We start from the raw sequence: 19,941 nt of genomic DNA, 5'->3' as shown, positions 1-19,941 counted from the left end.
TCGCTCTGTCGCCCAGGCTGAGCGAGGCCATTCTCCTGCCTCAGCCTCCCGAGTAGCTGGGACTACAGGCGCCCGCCACCGCGCCCGGCTAATTTTTTGTATTTTTAGTAGAGACAGGGTTTCACTATGGTCTCGATCCCCTGACCTCGTGATCCGCCCACCTCAACCTCCCAAAGTGCTGGGATTACAGGCGTGAGCCACCGCGCCCGGCCTAATTTTGTATTTTTATTAGAGACGGGGTTTCACCATGTTGGCCAGGCTGGCCTCGAACTTCTAACCTCAAGTGATCCACCCGCCTCCGCCTCCCAAAGTGCTGGGATTACAGGCTTGAGCCACCGCGCCCGGCCTAGGATTTTTTAATTGAAAAAGAAACACATGTACATGTTAAAAGATTCAAACAGAACATTAAACATACAAAACGGAGAACGGCTCTGTTTTCCATCTTCCCTGAGGATGCCACTGTTAATTCATGTGCTGGGCATCTTAAGTCTGTAAGCCTCCCCCATCTCCAGCTTTATTTTATTGTTTTGGAACCCAGAGGGTTTTAAATCCTTAAATGGCTTCTGCCCACACTTAGCAAGCTTGGCGCCTTGGCACTGAACTAACGACAGCTGTCCTAGCCCCTGTCGCCTCTTTGGAACCTTTTATGTGGATGGATTGTTGGGGCCCTCAAAGTCGGGAGTGCCATGGTGTCAGCTGGGGATCAAGACCGCGCGCCACACAGGGGGCAGCCGACCCAGGCTGGGGCTCGCACCTCACGCGCCTCCCGGACCCTGCGATTCTAGAGGCGCTCCCAGGCCGCTCGCGCCACGGTCACCCAACCTGAAAAGGGGGGTCACGACCGTGGGGGTCATGTGGGGTGCCAGGGGTATCCACAGTGGGCTTCCGCGGGGCCTCCACCCCGGAGCTTCACAGAGGAAGTGAAGTTTGAGCTGCGCGCCCTGAGGGACTGGTAAGCGGCGGAGACAGGACTAGGCCTCCTTCCAGCTGCGCCGCCCCAGGTGCAGAAACTTTCCTCCCAGTCTCCGCTCTCTTGCCCGTCCCTCTCTGCCTCCTCCCTCCATCTCCCTCCTTCCCTACTTCTCCTCCTCCCTCCTTCTTTCTCCCCTCCTTTTTCTCTCCCTCCTCCTCCCTCTCTCCTCCTCCTCCCTCTCCCTGTCCCCGATTCTCTCTCGGTGCCCCTCCCTCCTTCTTTCACCCCTCCTCCTCCTCCTCCCTCCCTCTGTCCCCTTCCTCCCTGTCCCTCCTTCTCTCCCTCGCTCCACCTCCCTTCTTCTTTCACCCCTTCTTTTTCTCTCCCTCCTCCTCCCGCTCCCCTCCTCTTCCTTCCCCCTGTTCCTTCCATCCCCCTGTCCCCTCTTCTCTCCCTAGCTCCTCCTCCCTCCTTTCTCCCTCGCTCCTGCCCCCGGCTTCCCTCGCATCTCTTGCAAAACCCGGGACGGATCGCGGGCCCGGGCCCGGGCCCGGCCTCCGCGCAGGCGCAGGAGCAGCGCCGGCTCGGCCGCTGGTCGGAAGCGCCAGCCCCGAGCCGGGGAAGTGGCCGCAGAGGCTGCTCGGTCCCGCTGCCCGCCAGGTCGTGGGCTCCCGCTCCGGGCCCGAGGCCACCGGCTGTGTAAGTGCAAAGCGGGGGGGCTCCCGGTCAGGCAATTCGGGCCGGCTGCGGGGAGGGCTGGCTGCGCGGCTGGCCGCGAAGTCGGTGCGTCCCGCGGAGGGGCTCGCCCGGTCCTCACCTGTCCGGGCCGAGCCCACCACACCTGTCCGGGTCCGCTGCCCGGCCGGGGTTCAGCTTGCACCTGCTCGAGGCGCCCTCGCTCCTGTTGGCGCTCTGCTTACACCTGTCCAAGGCCGTGTCCACACCCGCTGAAGACCCGGCGGACACCTGTCCGGGACCCGGCCCACACCTGCTGCCCGGGCCGGCTCTGCTGTCCCGAGCCCGCGGCGGGGTCCCCTTCCCCTCTGCGCCTCCGAGCTGTCTCCGCCTGACTTCCCTTCCCGGGCCGTCCGCGACGCTGGAGTCCCCCGCCTCTGGGCCTGGCTACGCCCCCTGGAGCCCGCGGGGTCTGGGACACGCGGCTGGGGCCTGGGGACCTGCACAGCCCACGCCCCCGGCGCTTTCCCCGCCCTGCGATCCCGGGCTTCTCCTCTAGCTCTTTCCCTCCTGTCTCGTGGATTCAAAGTGCCTCCGATCTAGCTGGGCGGCATCAGGCGGTACTCTGTGGGATAAGCGCGCTGTCAACTCCAACTTATCCCAGGGAAGCGTGGGGAGAGGAAATCAGCCTGCTGACCTGTGGTCTTCTCCCTGTCAGCCCACCCCACGCCCCTCCACTCCTACGGACCTTCCCAACGTGAATGTCTGTTAACCGAAAGTTTTCCCGTGTTAGGATGCATTGTCTGTCTTCAAATGTTTTTATAGAGAGAGGAATTAAAACGTTGGAAGCAAGGCCCAGTTGGAAGGTGTGGGGGAGTGACATCCCTTCCATCCCCCATGGCCCTAGTTTAAACTGGTGACTGTCCAGTGTTTCTAAGGTAGTCATAGCTACCTATGACATCTTTATTTGTTAACATGAAACAGAGCATCGGATTAATGATATTGGAGGCCCAGGAACATTCCCGTCCTAAATATCTGGCTAGGTTTTGTTGTGTGTGTTTGTTCGTTTTTTTAAAAAATTGTGTGGAAGACCAGAGGGAAAAATAGTTGTCTGGAAACATGTAAACAATGAATGTTTCAGAAATCTAGTGTGTCAAAAATAACAGCTTCATTGAGCCTCGATTACCTGCCATAAAATCCACTGCTTTGAAGTGTACAATTCAGTGCCTTTTTTTTTTTTTTTTTTTTTTTTTTTTTTGAGACGGAGTCTCGCACTGTCGTCTGGGCTGGAGTGCAATGGTGCGATCTCGGCTCACTGCAACCTCCGCTTCCCGGGTTCAGGCGATTCTCCTGCCTCAGCCTCCCGAGTAGCTGGGATTACAGGCTCATGCCACCATGCTCGGCTAATTTTTTTTTTTGTATTTTTAGTAGAGACGGGGTTTCACAACATTGGCCAGGCTGATCGCGAACTCCTGACCTCGTGATCCACTCGCCTTGGCCTCCCAAAGTTTTGGGATTACAGGCGTGAGCCACCGAGCCCGGCCAATTCAGTGATTTTTAATATATTCACACTCGTGTAACCATTGTAATTCCAGAACATTTTCATCACCCCAGAAAGAAACTCCATACCCATTAGCAGTCACTCCTCATTTCCCCCTCCCACAGTCCCTGGCAGCCACCAATTTACTTTCGATATATATAGATTTGCATATTCAGGGCATTTAATATTAATGGAATCATACAACATGTGACCTTTTGTATTTGGCTTCTTTCACTCAGCACAATGCTTTCAGAAGTTTTTCACATTGTGGCTTACATCAGCACTTTGTTCCTTTTGTGGCTGAATAATATCCCATTGTATGGATTTAACATTTTGTGTATCAGGCAGTTGATGGACATTTGTGTTGTTTTCACTCCTTAGCTATGAAGAATAATGCGTGCCTGGCCGGGCGTGGTGGCTCACACCTGTAATGCCAGCACTTTGGGAGGCCAAGGCAGTGGATCATGAGGTCAAGAGATTGAGACCATCGGCCAACATGGTGAAACTCCCTCTCTACTAAAAATACAAAAATTAGCTGGGCGTGGTGGCGGGCGCCTGTAGTCTCAGCTACTGGGGAGGCTGAAGCAGTAGAATCCCTTGAACCTGGGAGGCGGAGTTTGCAGTGAGCTGAGATCGCGCCACTGTACTCCAGCCTGGCGACAGAGTGAGAAAACAAACAAACAAACAAATAAGAATAATACTGTGCCTGTATTCCGAGCACTTTGGGAGGCTGAGGCAGGTGGACCACCTGAGGTCATGAGTTCGAGACCAGCCTGGACAACATGGCAAAACCCCATCTCCACTAAAAATACAAAAATTAGCCGAGCATGGTGGCTCACGCCTGTAGTCCCAGCTTCCCAGGAGGCTGAGGCATGAGAATGACTTGAACCTGGGAGGTGGAGGTTGAGGTGAGCTGAAATCCTGCCACTGCACTCCAGCCTGGGTGACAGAGCAAAACTCCGTCTCAAGAAAAGAGGAATAATGCTGCCGTGTACATTCCTGTACAAGTTTTTGGTGTGGACACATGTTTTCAGATCTCTTGGATTGCTGGTTTTATGGTAGCTCTATGGAGGAACTACCAAGTTGAAGATATATATTTTTGCTGTTTTAATACCTGTATTAGCTTAGTCTCAGATACCAGAACTGGCTCAGTGGCTGGGGCCTTTTTGTTTTTTTTTTTTTTGTTAAGAGTCTTACTCTATCACTCAGGCTGGAAGTGCAGTAGTGTGATCTCAGTTCACTGTAACCTCCTCCTCCCCGGGTTCAAGCGATTCCTGTGCCTCAGCCTCCCAAGTAGCTGGAATTACAGGTGTATGTCACCATGCCTGGCTAATTTTTGTATTTTTAGTAGAGAAAGGGTTTTGCCATGTTGGCCAGGCTGGTCTCGAACTCCTGACGTCCTCAGGTAATCTACTTGACTTGGTCTCCCAAAGTGCTGAGATCACAGGTATGAGGTCAGGTTTTTTTTTTTTTTTTTTTTTTTTTTTTTTTTTTTTTTTTTTTGAGATGGAGTCTCACTCTTATCGCCCAGGCTGGAGTGCAGTGGCACGATCTGAGCTCACTGCAACCCCCACCTCCTGGGTTCAAGCGATTCTGCTGCCTCAGCCTCCTGAGTAGCTGGGATTACAGGCATGCACCCCCACGCCTGGCTAATTTTTTTGTATTTTTATTAGAGACAGGGTTTCTCCATGTTGGTCAGGCTGGTCTCCAACTTCTGACCTCAAGTGATCTGCCTGCCTCGGCCTCCCAAAGTGCTGGGATTACAGGTGTGAGCCACCGCACCTGGCTGATTATGCTGCTTTTTAGATGAGACGATACTTTTTATTTTTAAATTATTTTTATTTATTTATTTTTTTGAGATGGAGTCTCACTCTGTTGCCCAGGCTGGAGTGTAATGGTGTGATCTTGACTTACTGCCTCCTCCACTTCCTGAGTTCAAACAATTCTCCTGCCTCAGCCTCCGGAGTAGCTGGGACTACAGGTGTGTGCCACCACTCCTGGCTAATTTTTGTATTTTTAGTAGAGACCGGGTTTTGCCATGTTGACCAGGCTGGTCTCGAACTCCTGACCTCAAGTGATCCTCCCACCTTGGCCTCCCAAATTACAGGTGTGAGCCACCATGTCTGGCCGAGATGATACTTTTAAAATACGGCCCTTTCTTCATCTGCGGTGGGCCGCACTCTCCTTCTCTGTAGAATGACGGCTTCAGTGTTTCTCAACTTCTGTTAAACCCATGCCTGCTTTCGAGAAACATGCCCTCTCCAGTCTCCCCTGCTCAGTATTTTGATATGTCCTCCGAGGGGTGTTATGCCTCTTTGTTGGAAGATGATGTGATTTTGGTTCTTTCCAAGGTGGTTTTTGTGTGCAGAAAAGACTCTTGAGGGAATCGTTGTGGGGAAAGGGCAGGAGAGAGTGGGGCATCGTCCTTGAGAGTGTGAGCACCGGAGTCGGGGACTTGGGCCGAGTCATACACATACAATATACTTGTGAACTGTTTAGATCCTGGGCAGAAACAAGACATGTTGGGAGGCTAGGGTTTCCTTTCCTTTAAATATAATTTTGTCCATATTCCCCTATCCATGTGCATTTTTGAAGTTTGCAGTGGTGGGGTTGCGGTGTATAGTCCATTGTGGGATCTGCATAGTCAGAATGGGATAGCCCCCAACACGCAGTCCTTCTCTCAGTGCAGGGTGAGAGGCTTGCCATTAGAATTTCACAGAGGTCTTGTGGCTATGTCATTTTAGTCTTAGTGTCTCACCTGGGAGAGTTACTGCCACGATCTCTGCAGTCAGGCTTTGGTGACCTGAAGGTCATGCAGTTTTGGGTTTCCTATTTAAGAAAAAGAAAACAAAATTAAAAATGCAGGCCGGGCGCGGTGGCTCAAGCCTGTAATCCCAGCACTTTGGGAGGCCGAGACGGGCAGATCACGAGGTCAGGAGATCGAGACCATCCTGGCTAACATGGTGAAACCCCGTCTCTACTAAAAAATACAAAAAACCTAGCCGGGCGCGGTGGCGGGCGCCTGTAGTCCCAGCTACTCGGGAGGTTGAGGCAGGAGAATGGCGGGAACCCGGGAGGCGGAGCTTGCAGTGAGCTGAGATCCGGCCACTGCACTCCAGCCTGGGCGACAGAGCGAGACTCCGTCTCAAAAAAAAAAAAAAAAAAAATGCAAAATTAGTCAGGTGCAGTGGCTCACGCCTGTAATCCCAGCACTTTGGGAGGCTGAGGTGGGTGGATCAGAAGGTCAAGAGATCGAGACCATCCTGGGTAACTCAGTGAAACGCTGTCTCTACTAAAAATACAAAAAATTAGCTGGGCGTGGTGGCGGGCACCTGTAGTCCCAGCTACTTGGGAGGCTGAGGCAGGAGAATGGCATGAACCTGGGAGGCGGAGCTTGCAGTGAGCCGAGATCACGCCACTGCACTCTAGCCTGGGCGACAGAGTGAGACTCCGTCTCAAAAAAAAAAGCAAAATTAGATAGAGGGCCATGGAAGGGGCCTGAAGCTGAACCCCATTAGCTCATGGTACAGCTGCCTCTGGCCATGGGGACCATGGCCAAATCCCCTGAGGAAGTGTGAGCCCGCTGATGGGGACAGTGGAGGTGTGTATCGAGACATCTTATTTGATACAGAGAGCTCATTTAATCTCCCTCACCTTTACAAAAATTAGACTTTTTATTTGAGACTATAGTAGTTGTAGCTCCATGTGCATTTGTCAGAAATAATACCGAGAGATCCTATATACCTTTTGCCCAATTTCCCCCCGTGGTGCCATCTTACAAAACCACAGTACGTTATCACAACCAGAATGTTGACTCGCTGACATCTTGAGGTATGTGTTACTATCCTCATTTTTATTCACGATGGAACTGGGGTTCAGGGAGGTGCACAGGCTTGCTCCAGGTCACCCAGGTCGTGCGTGTAGAGCTGGGAGTTGAATATCAGCCCTGACTTCCAGGCAGTGGGGTTTCCATCCTGACCGTCAGTGGGCTGGGGCCAGCATTCATTCGATTGTCCATTTGTTTGTTTGTTCACTCATTCCTTCAACAAACATGTATTGAGGATCTCCTATGAGCCAGATTCTTTCATGTGGGTCATCTAATTTAATTTTTCCCCAGCTCTGGGGAATCAGGTAATAACGTTTTCTTTTTATATCCGACAAAATTGGCTCAGAGAGGTTATGGCAACTCTCCCATTTATAAAGGAGTGGTGGTATATTTGTGTAATCTCTCCTTTTATGGTAGGCACAATGCTAGGCCCTTTACATTCGCAACCTCCTCAATCTAAATATAGTTTTATAAGGTAAGTTCTTTTTCTTTTAATTCTTTTTTTTTTTTTTTTTAGATGGAGTCTGGCTCTGTTGCCCAGGCTGGAGCACAGTGGCGGGATCTCGGCTCACTGCAAGCTCTGCCTCCCGGGTTCATGTCATTCTCTTGCCTCAGCCTCCCAAGTAGCTGGGACTACAGGCACCCACCACCACATCCAGCTAATTTTTTTGTATTTTTAGTAGAGATGGGGTTTCACCATGTTAGCCAGGATGGTCTCGATCTCTCCTGACCTCGTGATCCGCCCGCTTCGGCCTCCCAGAGTGCTGGGATTACAGCCGTGAGTCACCGTGCCCCACCTCTTTTTTTTTTTTTTTTTTTTGAGATGGAGTCTCACTCTGTCATCCAGGCTGGAGTGCAGTGGTGCGATCTCGGCCCACTGCAGCTTCCACCTCTCGGGTTCCAGCAATTTTCCTGCCTCAGCCTCCCGGGTAGCTGGGGTTACAGGCACGTGCCACCACGCCCAGCTAATTTTTGTATTTTTAATACAGGTGGGGTTTCACCATATTAGCCAGGCTGGTCTCGAATTCCTGACCTCAAGTGATCTGCCAGCCTCGGCCTCCCAAAGTATTAGGATTACAGGCGTGAGCCACCGTGCCTGGCCAAGACAAGTTCTATTATCACCACTATTTTGTAGTTGAGGAGTTCCAGGGAGCCCAGAATTCAAATCCAGATCTGACTGCATGGTGGATTTTTCTTAATATCCTATTGAGGGGATGGGGGAGCAATTACACACGTGTTTATTCATTCACTCAACAGATATTTTTGAGCACTGACTCTTAGTACTCCTGGTTAGGTGGTGGGAATAGAAAGACAAGAAGCAGCCCCATTTCTGCAGAAGCTCCAAGCTGAGGCCGAGGGACTGAAGGTCAACAGTTACAGCATTATGATCAGAGCTGTGACAGCCACGTGTAGAGCCCTAAGACCTGTTGATGCTATGGCTTTCCTTGTGGCTTCCCCTGCCTCTGGCTAGCGAAGGTCAGAGTCACTGCCTCCCAGAGTGGGCTGTCAGCTCTCAGGACTCTGCGTCTCACAGCCTCATTTCTTCTCTCTGAACAGGGACTTCAAAATGAGCGTCCCTGATTACATGCAGTGTGCTGAGGACCACCAGACACTGCTCGTGGTGGTCCAGCCTGTGGGCATCGTCTCTGAGGAGAACTTCTTCAGGATCTATAAGAGGATTTGCTCTGTGAGTCAGATCAGCGTGCGGGACTCCCAGCGAGTCCTCTACATCCGCTACAGGCACCACTATCCACCCGAGAACAACGAGTGGGGAGACTTCCAGACCCACCGCAAAGTCGTGGGCCTCATCACCATCACCGACTGCTTCTCGGCCAAGGACTGGCCGCAGACCTTCGAGAAGTTCCACGTGCAGAAGGAGATCTACGGCTCCACGCTGTATGACTCCCGGCTCTTTGTCTTCGGGCTGCAGGGGGAGATCGTGGAGCAGCCGCGCACCGACGTGGCCTTCTACCCCAACTACGAGGACTGCCAGACAGTGGAGAAGAGAATCGAGGACTTCATCGAGTCACTGTTCATTGTGCTGGAGTCCAAGCGTCTGGACAGAGCCACAGACAAGTCTGGGGATAAGATCCCCCTTCTCTGTGTCCCGTTTGAGAAAAAGGATTTTGTAGGACTGGACACAGACAGCAGGTAAGTTTACCCAGAGACCCAGGCCCCTTGGCTTCCCTACATCAGAAAGGGAAAGCACATGGCAGAATTTTATTGCAGCAAGGAGTAGAAAGGTGTTGTCCTTCGGTTTTTAAAACTAATGACTTCCTGTCAGAATCTGTTTGAGAGCCGCTAAAAAACCAACCAGACAAAAACCAGTGACTTTTTTTTTTTTTTTTTTTTTTTTTTTTTTTTTTTTTTTTTTTGAGACGGAGTCTTGCTCTGTCGCCCAGGCTGGAGTGCAGTGGCCGGATCTCAGCTCACTGCAAGCTCCGCCTCCTGGGTTTACGCCATTCTCCTGCCTCGGCCTCCCGAGTAGCTGGGACTACAGGCGCCCGCCACCTCGCCCGGCTAGTTTTTTTTTTTTTTTTTTTATTTTCTAGTAGAGACGGGGTTTCACCGTGTTCGCCAGGATGGTCTCGATCTCCTGACCTCGTGATCCGCCCGCCTCGGCCTCCCAAAGTGCTGGGATTACAGGCTTGAGCCACCGCGCCCGGCCCAAAAACCAGTGACTTTTAAAGACAGAGACAGGCTTTGGTTTGGGGGGGTCTTTTAGAGTTGTCGTGTACACTCCCCTTTTTTTTAGTGGGGCTCCCCTTGTGGGACTCCTGGAGCTCCGTCCAATACAGCAGCCACAGCCAGTTGTGGCTTTTGAGCACTAGACACGAGGCTAGTTTGAGTTGAGATGGGCGGTGAAGAAAACCCATGCCAGATTTTGAGACTTACTTCTGCAAAAATAAACTTTCTTGCTATTTTTTTTTTTTTTTTTGAGACAGCCTGTCTCTCAGGCTGGAGAGCAGTGGCGCGATCTTGGCTCAGTGCAACCTCCACCTCCCGGGTTCAAGTGACTCTCATGCCTCAGCCTCCCAAGTAGCTGGGACTACGGGCATGTGCCACCATGCCTGGCTGAGTTTTGTATATTTAATAGAGATAGGATCTTGCCACATTGGCCAGGCTGGTCTTGAACTCCTGGCCGCAAGTGATCCGCCTGCCTTGGCCTCCCAAAGTGCTGGGATTACAGGTGTGAACCTCTGTGCCTGGCCAACTTTCTTGCTAATATGTTTTATATAGATTACATGTTGAAATGATAGTATTTTACCTATCTTAGGTTAAATAAACTATATTTTAAAAATCAGTATCAACTGTTTCATTTTTACTTTTAAAAATGTGGCAACTAGAAACTGAAATTTACTTATGTGGCTTGTGTTTTATTTCTGTTGGACAGCACTGTGCTAGAGCACAGTTTGAACACTTATTCAGTCTCATCCCTTTGGTTCACAGATGAGAGGTGAATCTGGAGAGGTAAGGGCTAGGTCCTAGCTGAGCTAGAAGTAGAGCCCATGTCTCCTGATTGCCAGGCTGTGCACCCTGCGTATGTGGCTACTTTTTCCCTCCTGATGGCCACAGTGTCGAATTCCTCACTTACAGAGCAGCCAAGCACAGGTATCGCATGCCAGAAATGCCACCTGGGAGCTCCTAAACAGCTACCTTATACAAATGGAAGTCTGTCCATTCTCTCTGTGTACGAGGAGTGTTGGATAGAGCAGGAAAAGGTCGGCTTCCCATCTTGCCTGTTATTAAGTCTAAAACTTTATTTCAAATCAGAATTTCAGATGAGCTCTTCCTTGCCACTTCCTTCCACTCTCTGTTCGCTGCTCTGTCTTGCCATGGTGGCTGTTCTGCAGAGCTGGATGAGATGCAAGCCTAGGCAGCAACTGTTTGCCAAGAGGGCGTCCCCATTTGCCAGGGAAAGTGATGTGTCCCTGTGTCAGTCACTGGCCTCCTGGCTTGGACAGGGCTCTCCCTCCTCCTGTGTAGGATTGGCTGATGAGCCACAGGTGAGGATTCAGTGATGTCATGTGCATGCCACCACAGTGCCTGCTGCAAAGTAGGTGCTCAGCATGTTTCTAAAATTTAAGGTCAAACGGTGTCTTTCTGGTTGTTGGTAAGTATGAGGAGAAATGATCACAGAATTGAGACACAGTAGTCTAAGTCCAGCCCTCAGAGTTGGAAGCGTAGAATAGCCTCAGTCATACCTGACTGTGGTGCTTTGCAGGGTCTGGAAGGAAGGAATTTTCATTTCTTCACCCAAATGTGCATATTTGGCTTCAGGAAAGGGAAAGGCATGCCGTAGACCTGCTCTGTATTTAATCCTCACGGCAGCCCTGTGATCTACGCCGGGTTGCTGTGCTGGCTGATGTGGGGCTGAGGCAGCAAGGTTTAGAGACCTGGGCAGCCACTGAGTAGCAGAGCTGATATAAGTACCAGGTCTGTCTCTAAGGCCCAGGACCTTTCTACCTCATCTCGTTGCCTTCTGCTGTGCCTCCTGTGCCTCTTGAAGAGCGCACACTGCTGTCCAGCCAGCAGGCATCTGTGGGAGTCATCCATGATGAGGTGTTGCTCTATGCTATGCACAGCTTGGCGGCCACCTGCGAGGTCGGCAGGGAGTGGCCTGCCCCCGCTTTACAGAGAAGGGGTGAAGGGTTGAAGCTCACAGGCAGCATGGGTCAGGAACCCCGCTCTGACCCCTTGACTCATGCCTGCCTCCTTTGCCACATGAGTACCAGTGACATTTTTCAGTCACCCACTTCTTGGCTGTGAGGTTGCAGATCCACCTTCGAATACCAGGTCTTTTTTGCCTTTTGAAATCTGTGCTCACAACCCCGCAGGAGGAACGGGAGTGTGCTGCAACGCGGTGTGTCACACATAGTGGATAATGACTGACAAGTGTTCGTTCAGAGCCTTCATATGCCAGGCATGGCTCCAGGCACTGAAAATACAGCGGCAAATACAGCTGCTTGCTCACTGTAGTGGGACAACCGCAATTAGACGTCAGTTAGCATTTGAAATTCGGTGAGATCATGACACCAGTGAACTGAAATAAAATACATCCTCCTCTCATAATGGATAACCTGTTGTTGCTTTTGTTTCTCCATGGTTCTCCAATTGTTTTTTTTTTGGAGATGTCGTCTTGCTCTGTCACTCAGGCTGGAGTGCAGTGGCGCCGTCTCGGCTCACTGCAACCTCTCCCTCCTGGGCTCAAACGATTCTTCATGCCTCAGCCTCCTGAGTAGCTGGGATTACAGGTGTGTGCCACCACACTTGGCTAATCTTTGTATTTTTAGTAGAGACAGGGTTTCACCATGTTGGCCAGGCTGGTCTCGAACTCCTGACCTCAAGTGATCCGCCTGCCTCAGCCTCCCAAAGTGCTGGGATTACAGGCGTGAGCCACAGTGCGTGGCCGATTCTCTAATTTTTGAAGGAATGATTTGGTGCAGGAGCAGAGCCTTGCTCTCCCCTGCAACTCTTGGTAGGAGTGAGAAAGTGTCCAACCCGGAATGGGATAGTATTTGGTAGCTCAACAGGAAATGTCCAGATGTAAGTCCAGTTATGGTTTGACACACTGACCATGCTGATAGGCCCCCTGACAGATCATTCTCCCTTCAGGTCCTGGACTTCCTGGGACGTGAGGTGCAGGTGTAGTTTACTTACAAGCTCACATGTGCCCCTCACAAAAACCCATGGCCCGTTCTTGTCCGTGTAGTGTTGTAGCTATCAAAATTATTTCTGTTCTTATATGTTTCTAATTTTTGCTTGTTCCTCTTTCTTTTCTTTTTCTTTTTTTCTGTCATACTGCCCTGTGAGTGTGTTATTGGGTGTGAAAAGGTAGGCCGGGAACACGTTGCATTAAAAGTAGCTAGATTTCCCTCTGCGCTGCCTTCTCATAGCCTTCACTGCTTTAAAAACAAACACTGCTGCCTAAATCTTATGTTAACTGGAGAGTCTTTTCATTTTTTTAAAATATGTTTTTTAATTTTAGCTTTGTTTTTTTTAGCACGTAACCCATTGGCGTTTGGTGTTTGCTAAAATACTTGCTCTGGGGGATCTTGTTCAGTCTGTAGCATTTAGTGAGTGACACATGAGCCTTTATTCTTTTGTGTGTTTGTTTTGAGGACGTGAATTGCTCATTGATTTAGGCGGCTGTAGGGGTTTTTCCTGGGATAGCTTAACTGCTTGATCCTGGGCTTCTGAGCCAACGTTTTCTGGCATGTGATTCCCGGCTGTGGCTGTGGGCTGTGCATGAAGGCAAGGAGCGCTGGTGCTGGAGTGTGCTAGTGGCCAGGGGAGCTGCGGGAGGGCGCGGCTGCCCGTCTTTTCTTTTGCTTCTGCCTTGAGCATGCCGTTTCCCGTTTCCTTCGCCTCAGCGACTTTCCACCATAAAGGAGACATAGGCCATTCTAAAACCCACCAGGCTGGGCGCGGTGGCTCATACCTGTAATCCCAGCACTTTGGAAGGCCGAGGCGGGTAGATCACCTGAGGTCAGGAGTTTGAGACCAGCCTGGCCAACATGGTGAAACCCTGTCTCTACCAAAAATAAAAAAATTAGCCGCGTGTGGTGGCATGTGTCTGTAGTCCCAGCTTACCTGAGAGGCTGAGGCAGGAGAATTACTTGAATCCGGGAGGCAGAAGTTGCAGTGAGCCAAGCTCGTGCCATTGCACTCTAGCCTGGGCGACAAGAGCGAAACTCCATCTCAAAATAAAAAACAAAAAACCCACCCCCGTCTTTTGTGCCCCATATGAGGGCTCAAGGGCAATTTGTTTAAGTATCAGGGAAATATGGCCTTCTAGTTCACTTGGATCTTGTAGACACAAGGCCCTGTATAAGTGACCACTGTTTCCTTTTTGCTTCTGCCAATGAGCATTCAGAACCAGAGAGGCAGTTCACCCGTAGCTATTGTACAGGCTCTTACCTGCCCAAGATTTTCCATTTAACCTCATGTAGGTAAGACATAGCTGTGTCTGCCTTTTTTTTTTTTTTTTTTTTTTTTTTGAGACAGAGTCTTACTCTCTCACCCAGGCTGCAGTGCAGTGGCACGATCTTGGCTCACTGCAAACTCTGCCTTCTGGGTTGAAGTGATTCTCCTGCTTCAACCTCTCGAGTAGCTGGGATTACAGGCACGTGCCACCACTCCAGGCTAATTTTTGTATTTTTAGTAGAGACAGGTTTCACCATGTTGGCCAGGGTGGTCTCGAACTCCTGACCTCAAGTGATCTGTCTGCCTTGGCCTCTCAGAGTGCTGGGATTACAGGCATGAGCCACAGCGCCAAGCCTGTGTCTGTATTTGTTGACGCTAATGTCCCTCACTGGTGGCACATCATTTGTGTGCATTACTGATCTAGAGCCTCCAACACCAAGGGCAGCACTGCGGGACACTCTTTGGCTGGCCTAGTCCCCTGTGGTTTCATCCCTCTCAGGGAAAGGTTCTCATTCTGTGACCTGCTGCCACCACCTCACTGCCCAGGGGCCTTGTTTCTTCCTTAGTGCTCTAGTCCAAGTACCAACACTTTCATTCTTCGTTTGCTTTGTCCCAGTTGAGACAGGCTGGGCTTTCTGAAAGATTTCATCACATTCTAGGGTGGCGGAACAGAAGAGACATGAATGTATTAAGTACAGGCAGTCGTAGCTGTCCAGCTTGGAAAATGCAGGGCATCCGGTGGTGGCTGGTTTATCCCGGGCTGTGGGCCTTTCCTGCTGCCACTGGCTCCCAGAATCGATGGGGACAGCCTGGCCTGGGCTCCCTCCTCCCCGCTCTCCTGGCAGCCGAGTCTCTGAGTTCACAACCCAGGCACTCTCCTGGACCGCAGGCCGTTCAGAGTTCAGACCACAGGAGAGTCCTGAGTCCTTGTTCTGGGCTGCTCTCTCCGCCTCCTGTGTGAGAGACAAGTGCCTTTCCTAAGCGACCTGTGCCGGGAGAGACCTCCCTGATTAGCAGGTGCCCTCCCGAGGTGACTCAGCACACATTTACGGGAAGCTTGCTGTGTGCTGTGCTAGGTGCTGGGGCACCAAGCTATGATATACTTGAAAGACAGAGTTGGGGAAAAGATGATGGACAGAAGGGAGAAATCTGTCTTGAGAGTGTGACTCAAACAGCACGGCACTGGTGGGCTGTTTCTTACCATGGGGAAAACTGGGAGGCCATGGGGGAAGTGTTTTTTGAGATGCCTGTTGGGCATTCAAGTGGAGACATTAAAGAGGCAATCGGATGTGAGTCTGGAGCTCAGGGGCAGGAGGTGGACTAGAGAGACACATGGTTGTGTTGAAAATCCTGAATGTGGATGAGCTGAGTGAGAGTGAGGGAGAATGCAGATGGAGGCAGGAGGAAGGCCCCGGGCTGACCCCTGGGTGCTTGCCATGACCAGGAGACTGGAGGACAGCCCAGATTCTTTTTTTTTTTTTTTTTTTCTTCCGAGATTGGAGTTTCACTCTTGTTGCCCAGGCTGGAATGCAGTGGTACCATCTCAGCTCACTGCAACCTCCGCCTCCCTGGTTCCAGTGATTCTCCAGCCTTGCCTCCTGAGTAGCTAGGATTACAGGCATCTGCAACCACGCCCCACTAATTGTGTATTTTTAGTAGAGATGGGGGTCTCCCCATGTTGGCTAGGCTGGTCTTGAATGCCTGACCTCAGGTGATCCGCCTGCTTCAGCCTCCCAAAGTGTTGAGATTACAGGCGTGAGCCACCGCTCCTGGCTGGGGTTTTCGATGTTATTCCACCGAGTTTGGGGTTTTAGGTGCAGCTGCCACTTCTTCTAAAGGTGCTGGGAGTGGGGCTGCTACTAAAGAAATCCGAAGGGAATGATGTGGCCAGATTTGCCCTTCGCCTCCTCTGTCCTGGCAGCAGGATGAAGTCCCAGCTGAACAGACTGTCTTTCCCGTGGACCCAGAAGGGCAGATCAGGAAGGGCACCTTGAGGAGAGAGGCACTGGGGAGTTGGGGGAGGACTGTTGGATAGTTCTGGAATAGCTCTTTTTAATAAAAGATAAAAAACAAAAAACAAAACCCTCTTATGAACATTGCTAGTTACTATTGAGGAAGCAGTTCTTTTTTTTTTTTTTTTTAGACAGAGTCTCACTCTGTTGCCCAGGCTGCAGGGCAGTGACATGTTCTCAGCTCACTGCAACCTCTGCCTCCCAGATTCAAGCAGTTCTCCTGCCTCCCTCCGGAGTAGCTGGGACTACAGGTGTGTGCCACCATGCCCGGCTAATTTTTATATTTTGTTTAGTAGAGACGGGGTTTCACCATGTTGCCCAGGCTGGTCTTGAACTTCTGAGCTCAGACAGTCCACCTGCCTTGGCCTCCCAAAGTGCTAGGATTATAGGAGTGAGCCACTGTGCCCGGCTGGAGGCAGTTCTTTGACACTTCTAAGTGTAAGGCACTATGCTGAGTGGATACAAGGACAAATAAGACAGCCTATCATCAGAGGCTTAAACCTGACTATGGGAGTAATACAAGTTTAAAAGGGGAGAAGAGGGGAAACAAATGTGACTACACGTCAGACACCAGTTAGCCACCCGCCTACCTATTTCATTTATGTTGCACTGATGCCACCTGAAGCAGATGGTAACAGGCCCAATTTGCTGAGAGGAAGCATTCTCAGAGGGGTTAAATAATGAGTCCAGCATCACCCAGCTGGTAATGAAACAGCAGGATTCAAACTCAGGTCCTTCAGACTTTAAATAAATGCATGTTCTCTCTCCTAATTATGTTACCTTCCTCTTATACTTGGAAGACTAAAGTAAATCAGTTTCAGAGCCTTTCAGAAAAATTGTCAAAAGAACTTCTCTTGCTTAAGTGCTGCAGATTTATTTCACAGAGCTCTGACTTCCTTGATAGTTAGGTAGCATCAAAGTGTTTTACATCCCAGGGAGATAGGTTTTTCATTTTGCTTTTACATTGACATGGTTGCAAATAATGCACATATGCAAAATAAAACGTAGACACTTCTGAACTTTTAATGAGAACTTCTCAGTTCTCTCTCTTTTTTGTTTTTGAGATGGGGTCTGGCTTGTTGCCCAGGCTGGAGTGCAGTGGCATGATCTTGGCTCACTGCAACCTCTGCCTCCTGGGCTCAAGTGATCCTCCCACCTCAGCCTCCCGAGTAGCTGGGACTACAGGCATGCACCACCACACCTGGTTAAATTTTTTGTATGTTTTTGTAAAGACGGGGTTTCTCCATGTTGCTCAGGCTGGTCTCGAATTCCTGAGCTCAAGCAATCTGCCTGGGATTACAGGCATGCTGTGTAATCCATGCAGGAATTACAGGTATGAACCACCATGGCTGGCTTCTTGCTCTTTCTTTATGGAGTGATGTTTTAATATTCAAACTTTAACATAAAAAAATTCAGATGGAAGAAATCAACACTAACAATTTGTTTTCAGTTTTTCATTAGGCAAGGTACAGTATCAGTTAATGATCCATAAAGCATCTGAAACTGAGTATAAAATGTTGCATTTCTTTTTTTTTCTTTTTTTCTTTTCTTTTCTTTTTTTACTTTCTGTTTAGAGCTCTCTTGCATTTTTTATTTTTTTATTTTTTATTTTTTTGAGATGGAGTCTGTCTCTGTTGCCCAGGCTGGAGTGCAGTGGTGCGATCTTGGTTCACTGCAACCTCCGCCTTTGAGGCTGAAGCCATTCTTGTGCGTCCAGCTCTGAGTAGCTGGGATTACAGGTGTGTGCCACGGCACTCAGTTAATTTTTTTTTTTTTTTTTTTTTTATACGGAGTCTCACTCTTGTTGCCCAGTCTGGAGTGCAGTGGCGCGATCTCGGCTCACTGCAACCTCCACCTCCCAGATTCAAGCAATTCTCCTGCCTCAGCCTTCTGAGTAGCTGGGATTACAGGAGTGTGCCACCATGCCTGGCTCATTTTGTATTTTTAGTAGAGATGGGATTTCACCATGTTGGCCAGGTTGCTCTTGAACTCCTGACCTCAGGTGATCCGCCTGCCTCGGCCTCCCAAACTGATGAGATTTCAGACGTGAACCACTGCGCCCGGCTGCTCTTGCATCTTAAGGTTGTCTGCTTTGCCGCTTTAACTCTACCATGTGAGCACCTTTTAGTATTCATATTGTATTTACATCAGGCGTGTAGTAAAAAGGCTCCCCACCCGAAAATATTGTAGTGCAAAATTATGGGCTGTAACCATTATTTAAGTATACAAAGACTTTTTTTTTTGAGACAGAATCTCGCTCTGTTGCCCAGGCTGGAGTGCAGTGATGTGCTCTTGGCTTACTGCAAGCTCCGCCTCCTGGGTTCATGCCATTCTCCTGCCTCAGCCTCCCGATTAGCTGGGACTACAGACGCTCGCCACTACGCCCAGCTAATTTTTTGTATTTTTTAGTAGAGACGTGGTTTCACCATGTTAGCCGGAATGGTCTCGATCTCCTGACTTCGTGATCAGCCCACCTTGGCCTCCCAAAGTGCTGGGATTACAGGCATGAGTCACTGCTCCTGGCCCTTTTTTTTTTTTTTTTTGAGATGGAGTCTCTTTCCATTGCCAGGCCAGAGTGCAGTGGTGCCATCTCAGCTCACTACAAGCTCTGCCTCCCGGGTTCAAGTGATTCTCCTGCCTCAGCCTCCCGAGTAGCTGGAACTACAGGTGCACCCCACCATGCCCAGCTAATCCTTGTATTTTTAGTAGAGACAGGGTTTCACCATGTTGGCCACGATGGCCTCGATCTCTAGACTTTGTGATCCGCCTGCCTCGGCCTCCCATAGTGCTGGGATTACAGGCGTGAGCCGCCTCACCAGGCCCAAGGACTTCTTAAACTATGTAATACCATCCACGACCTTGCAAAAGACATTCTCTTTATCCAGGTTCCCTTGGATTTTAATTGAAAACTGTTGTTGTTGAGCAGCTTTAGCTTTTCTTTGGATTTGAATATAGGAATTTCTTTGCAGATAAATTGTTTTTTGGACTAGAATACCAAGCTCTTGTTTTCCATAAGCCATATAAATAGTACCAAAATCACAAACATATTAAGCATTTTCTTCTTTTTTTTTTTTGGAGACAGAGTCTCACTTTGTCGCCCAGGCTGGAGTGCAGTGGCGCAATCTCAGCTCACTACAAGCTCCACCTCCCGGGTTCACACCATTCTCCTGCCTCAGCCTCCCGAGTAGCTGGGACTACAGGTGCCCACCACCTCGCCCGGCTAATTTTTTGTATGTTTAGTAGAGACAGGGTTTCACCATGTTAGCCAGGATGGTCTTAGCCAGGATGGTTTCGATCTCCTGACCTCATGATCCGCCCGCCTCGGCCTCCCAAGGTGCTGGGATTACAGGCGTGAGCCACCGCGCCCGGCCCATTCTCTTCTTTAATCTGATTAAGAGTCATGAAAATAATACAGCCTATATCTCTGATTAAATTTAATTAGTGCTAAGTGCAGAGAGGAAGTGCAGCTTGGGTGCCTTCTGTTACAGTGTTTGAAGCTGTGTAATGGGCGTTTTTTGCAGCTTCCAGAAGGGATGCATCTCCCTTTTTCAGCCGAGACTGTCAGGTTTTTGCCTATAATTTAATTATTGCTTTTTTTTAAATTTAAAAAAATTTTCTTTTACTTTTTAAAAAAATTATACTTTAAGTAAGTTCTGGGATACATGTGCAGAATGTGCAGGTTTGTTATATAGGTATACATAATTCTTGCTTTTAGAGCAGTATGGATTAGGGGATTATCCGATTCTTATTGATTTTTCTGTCAATTCTTAATTCCAATTTCTTTTTTTTTTTTTGAGGTGGAGTTTCACTCTTGTTGCCCAGGCCGGAGTGCCATGGTGCGATCTTGGCTCACCACAACCTCTGCCTCCCGGGTTCAAGTGATTCTCCTGCCTCAGCCTCCTGAGTAGCTGGGATTACAGGCATACTCCACCACGCCCAGCTAGTTTTGTATCTTTAGTAGAGGGGGGTTTCTCCCTGTTGGTCTCGAACTCCCGACCTCAGGTGATCCACACACCTCGGCCTCCCAAAGTGCTGGGATTACAGGCGT

General features: G+C 49.8%; 1 protein-coding gene across 11 annotated transcripts in view; it reads left to right on the top strand.

Annotated features, from left to right (window-relative positions):
* Positions 1 to 715: 715 nt before the first annotated feature.
* The window catches only part of TRAPPC9 (trafficking protein particle complex subunit 9), a 726,907-nt gene continuing 707,681 nt past the window's right edge, over positions 716 to 19,941 (top strand). For 2 of the 11 annotated variants that reach the window (XM_065519669.1, XM_073999511.1), the window contains exons 1-4: positions 1,511 to 1,612; positions 7,472 to 7,545; positions 8,512 to 9,105; positions 12,769 to 12,789. In XM_065519669.1, coding sequence (XP_065375741.1) covers positions 7,472 to 7,545; positions 8,512 to 9,105; positions 12,769 to 12,789 — 689 coding nt within the window. In that variant the 5' untranslated portion in view covers positions 1,511 to 1,612. Of the gene's footprint in view, positions 953 to 1,510; positions 1,613 to 7,471; positions 7,546 to 8,511; positions 9,106 to 12,759; positions 12,790 to 19,941 lie in introns of those variants that run through there. The other 9 variants (XM_065519666.1, XM_065519665.1, XM_045399285.2 and 6 more) reach the window with 6 other exon arrangements.

This window comes from Macaca fascicularis, chromosome 8 (genome assembly GCF_037993035.2).
Source record: "Macaca fascicularis isolate 582-1 chromosome 8, T2T-MFA8v1.1".
Taxonomy (NCBI): domain Eukaryota; kingdom Metazoa; phylum Chordata; class Mammalia; order Primates; family Cercopithecidae; genus Macaca; species Macaca fascicularis.
The sequence above is the reverse complement of the archived record's forward strand: the minus strand, read 5'-3'. Positions and strand labels throughout refer to the sequence as shown.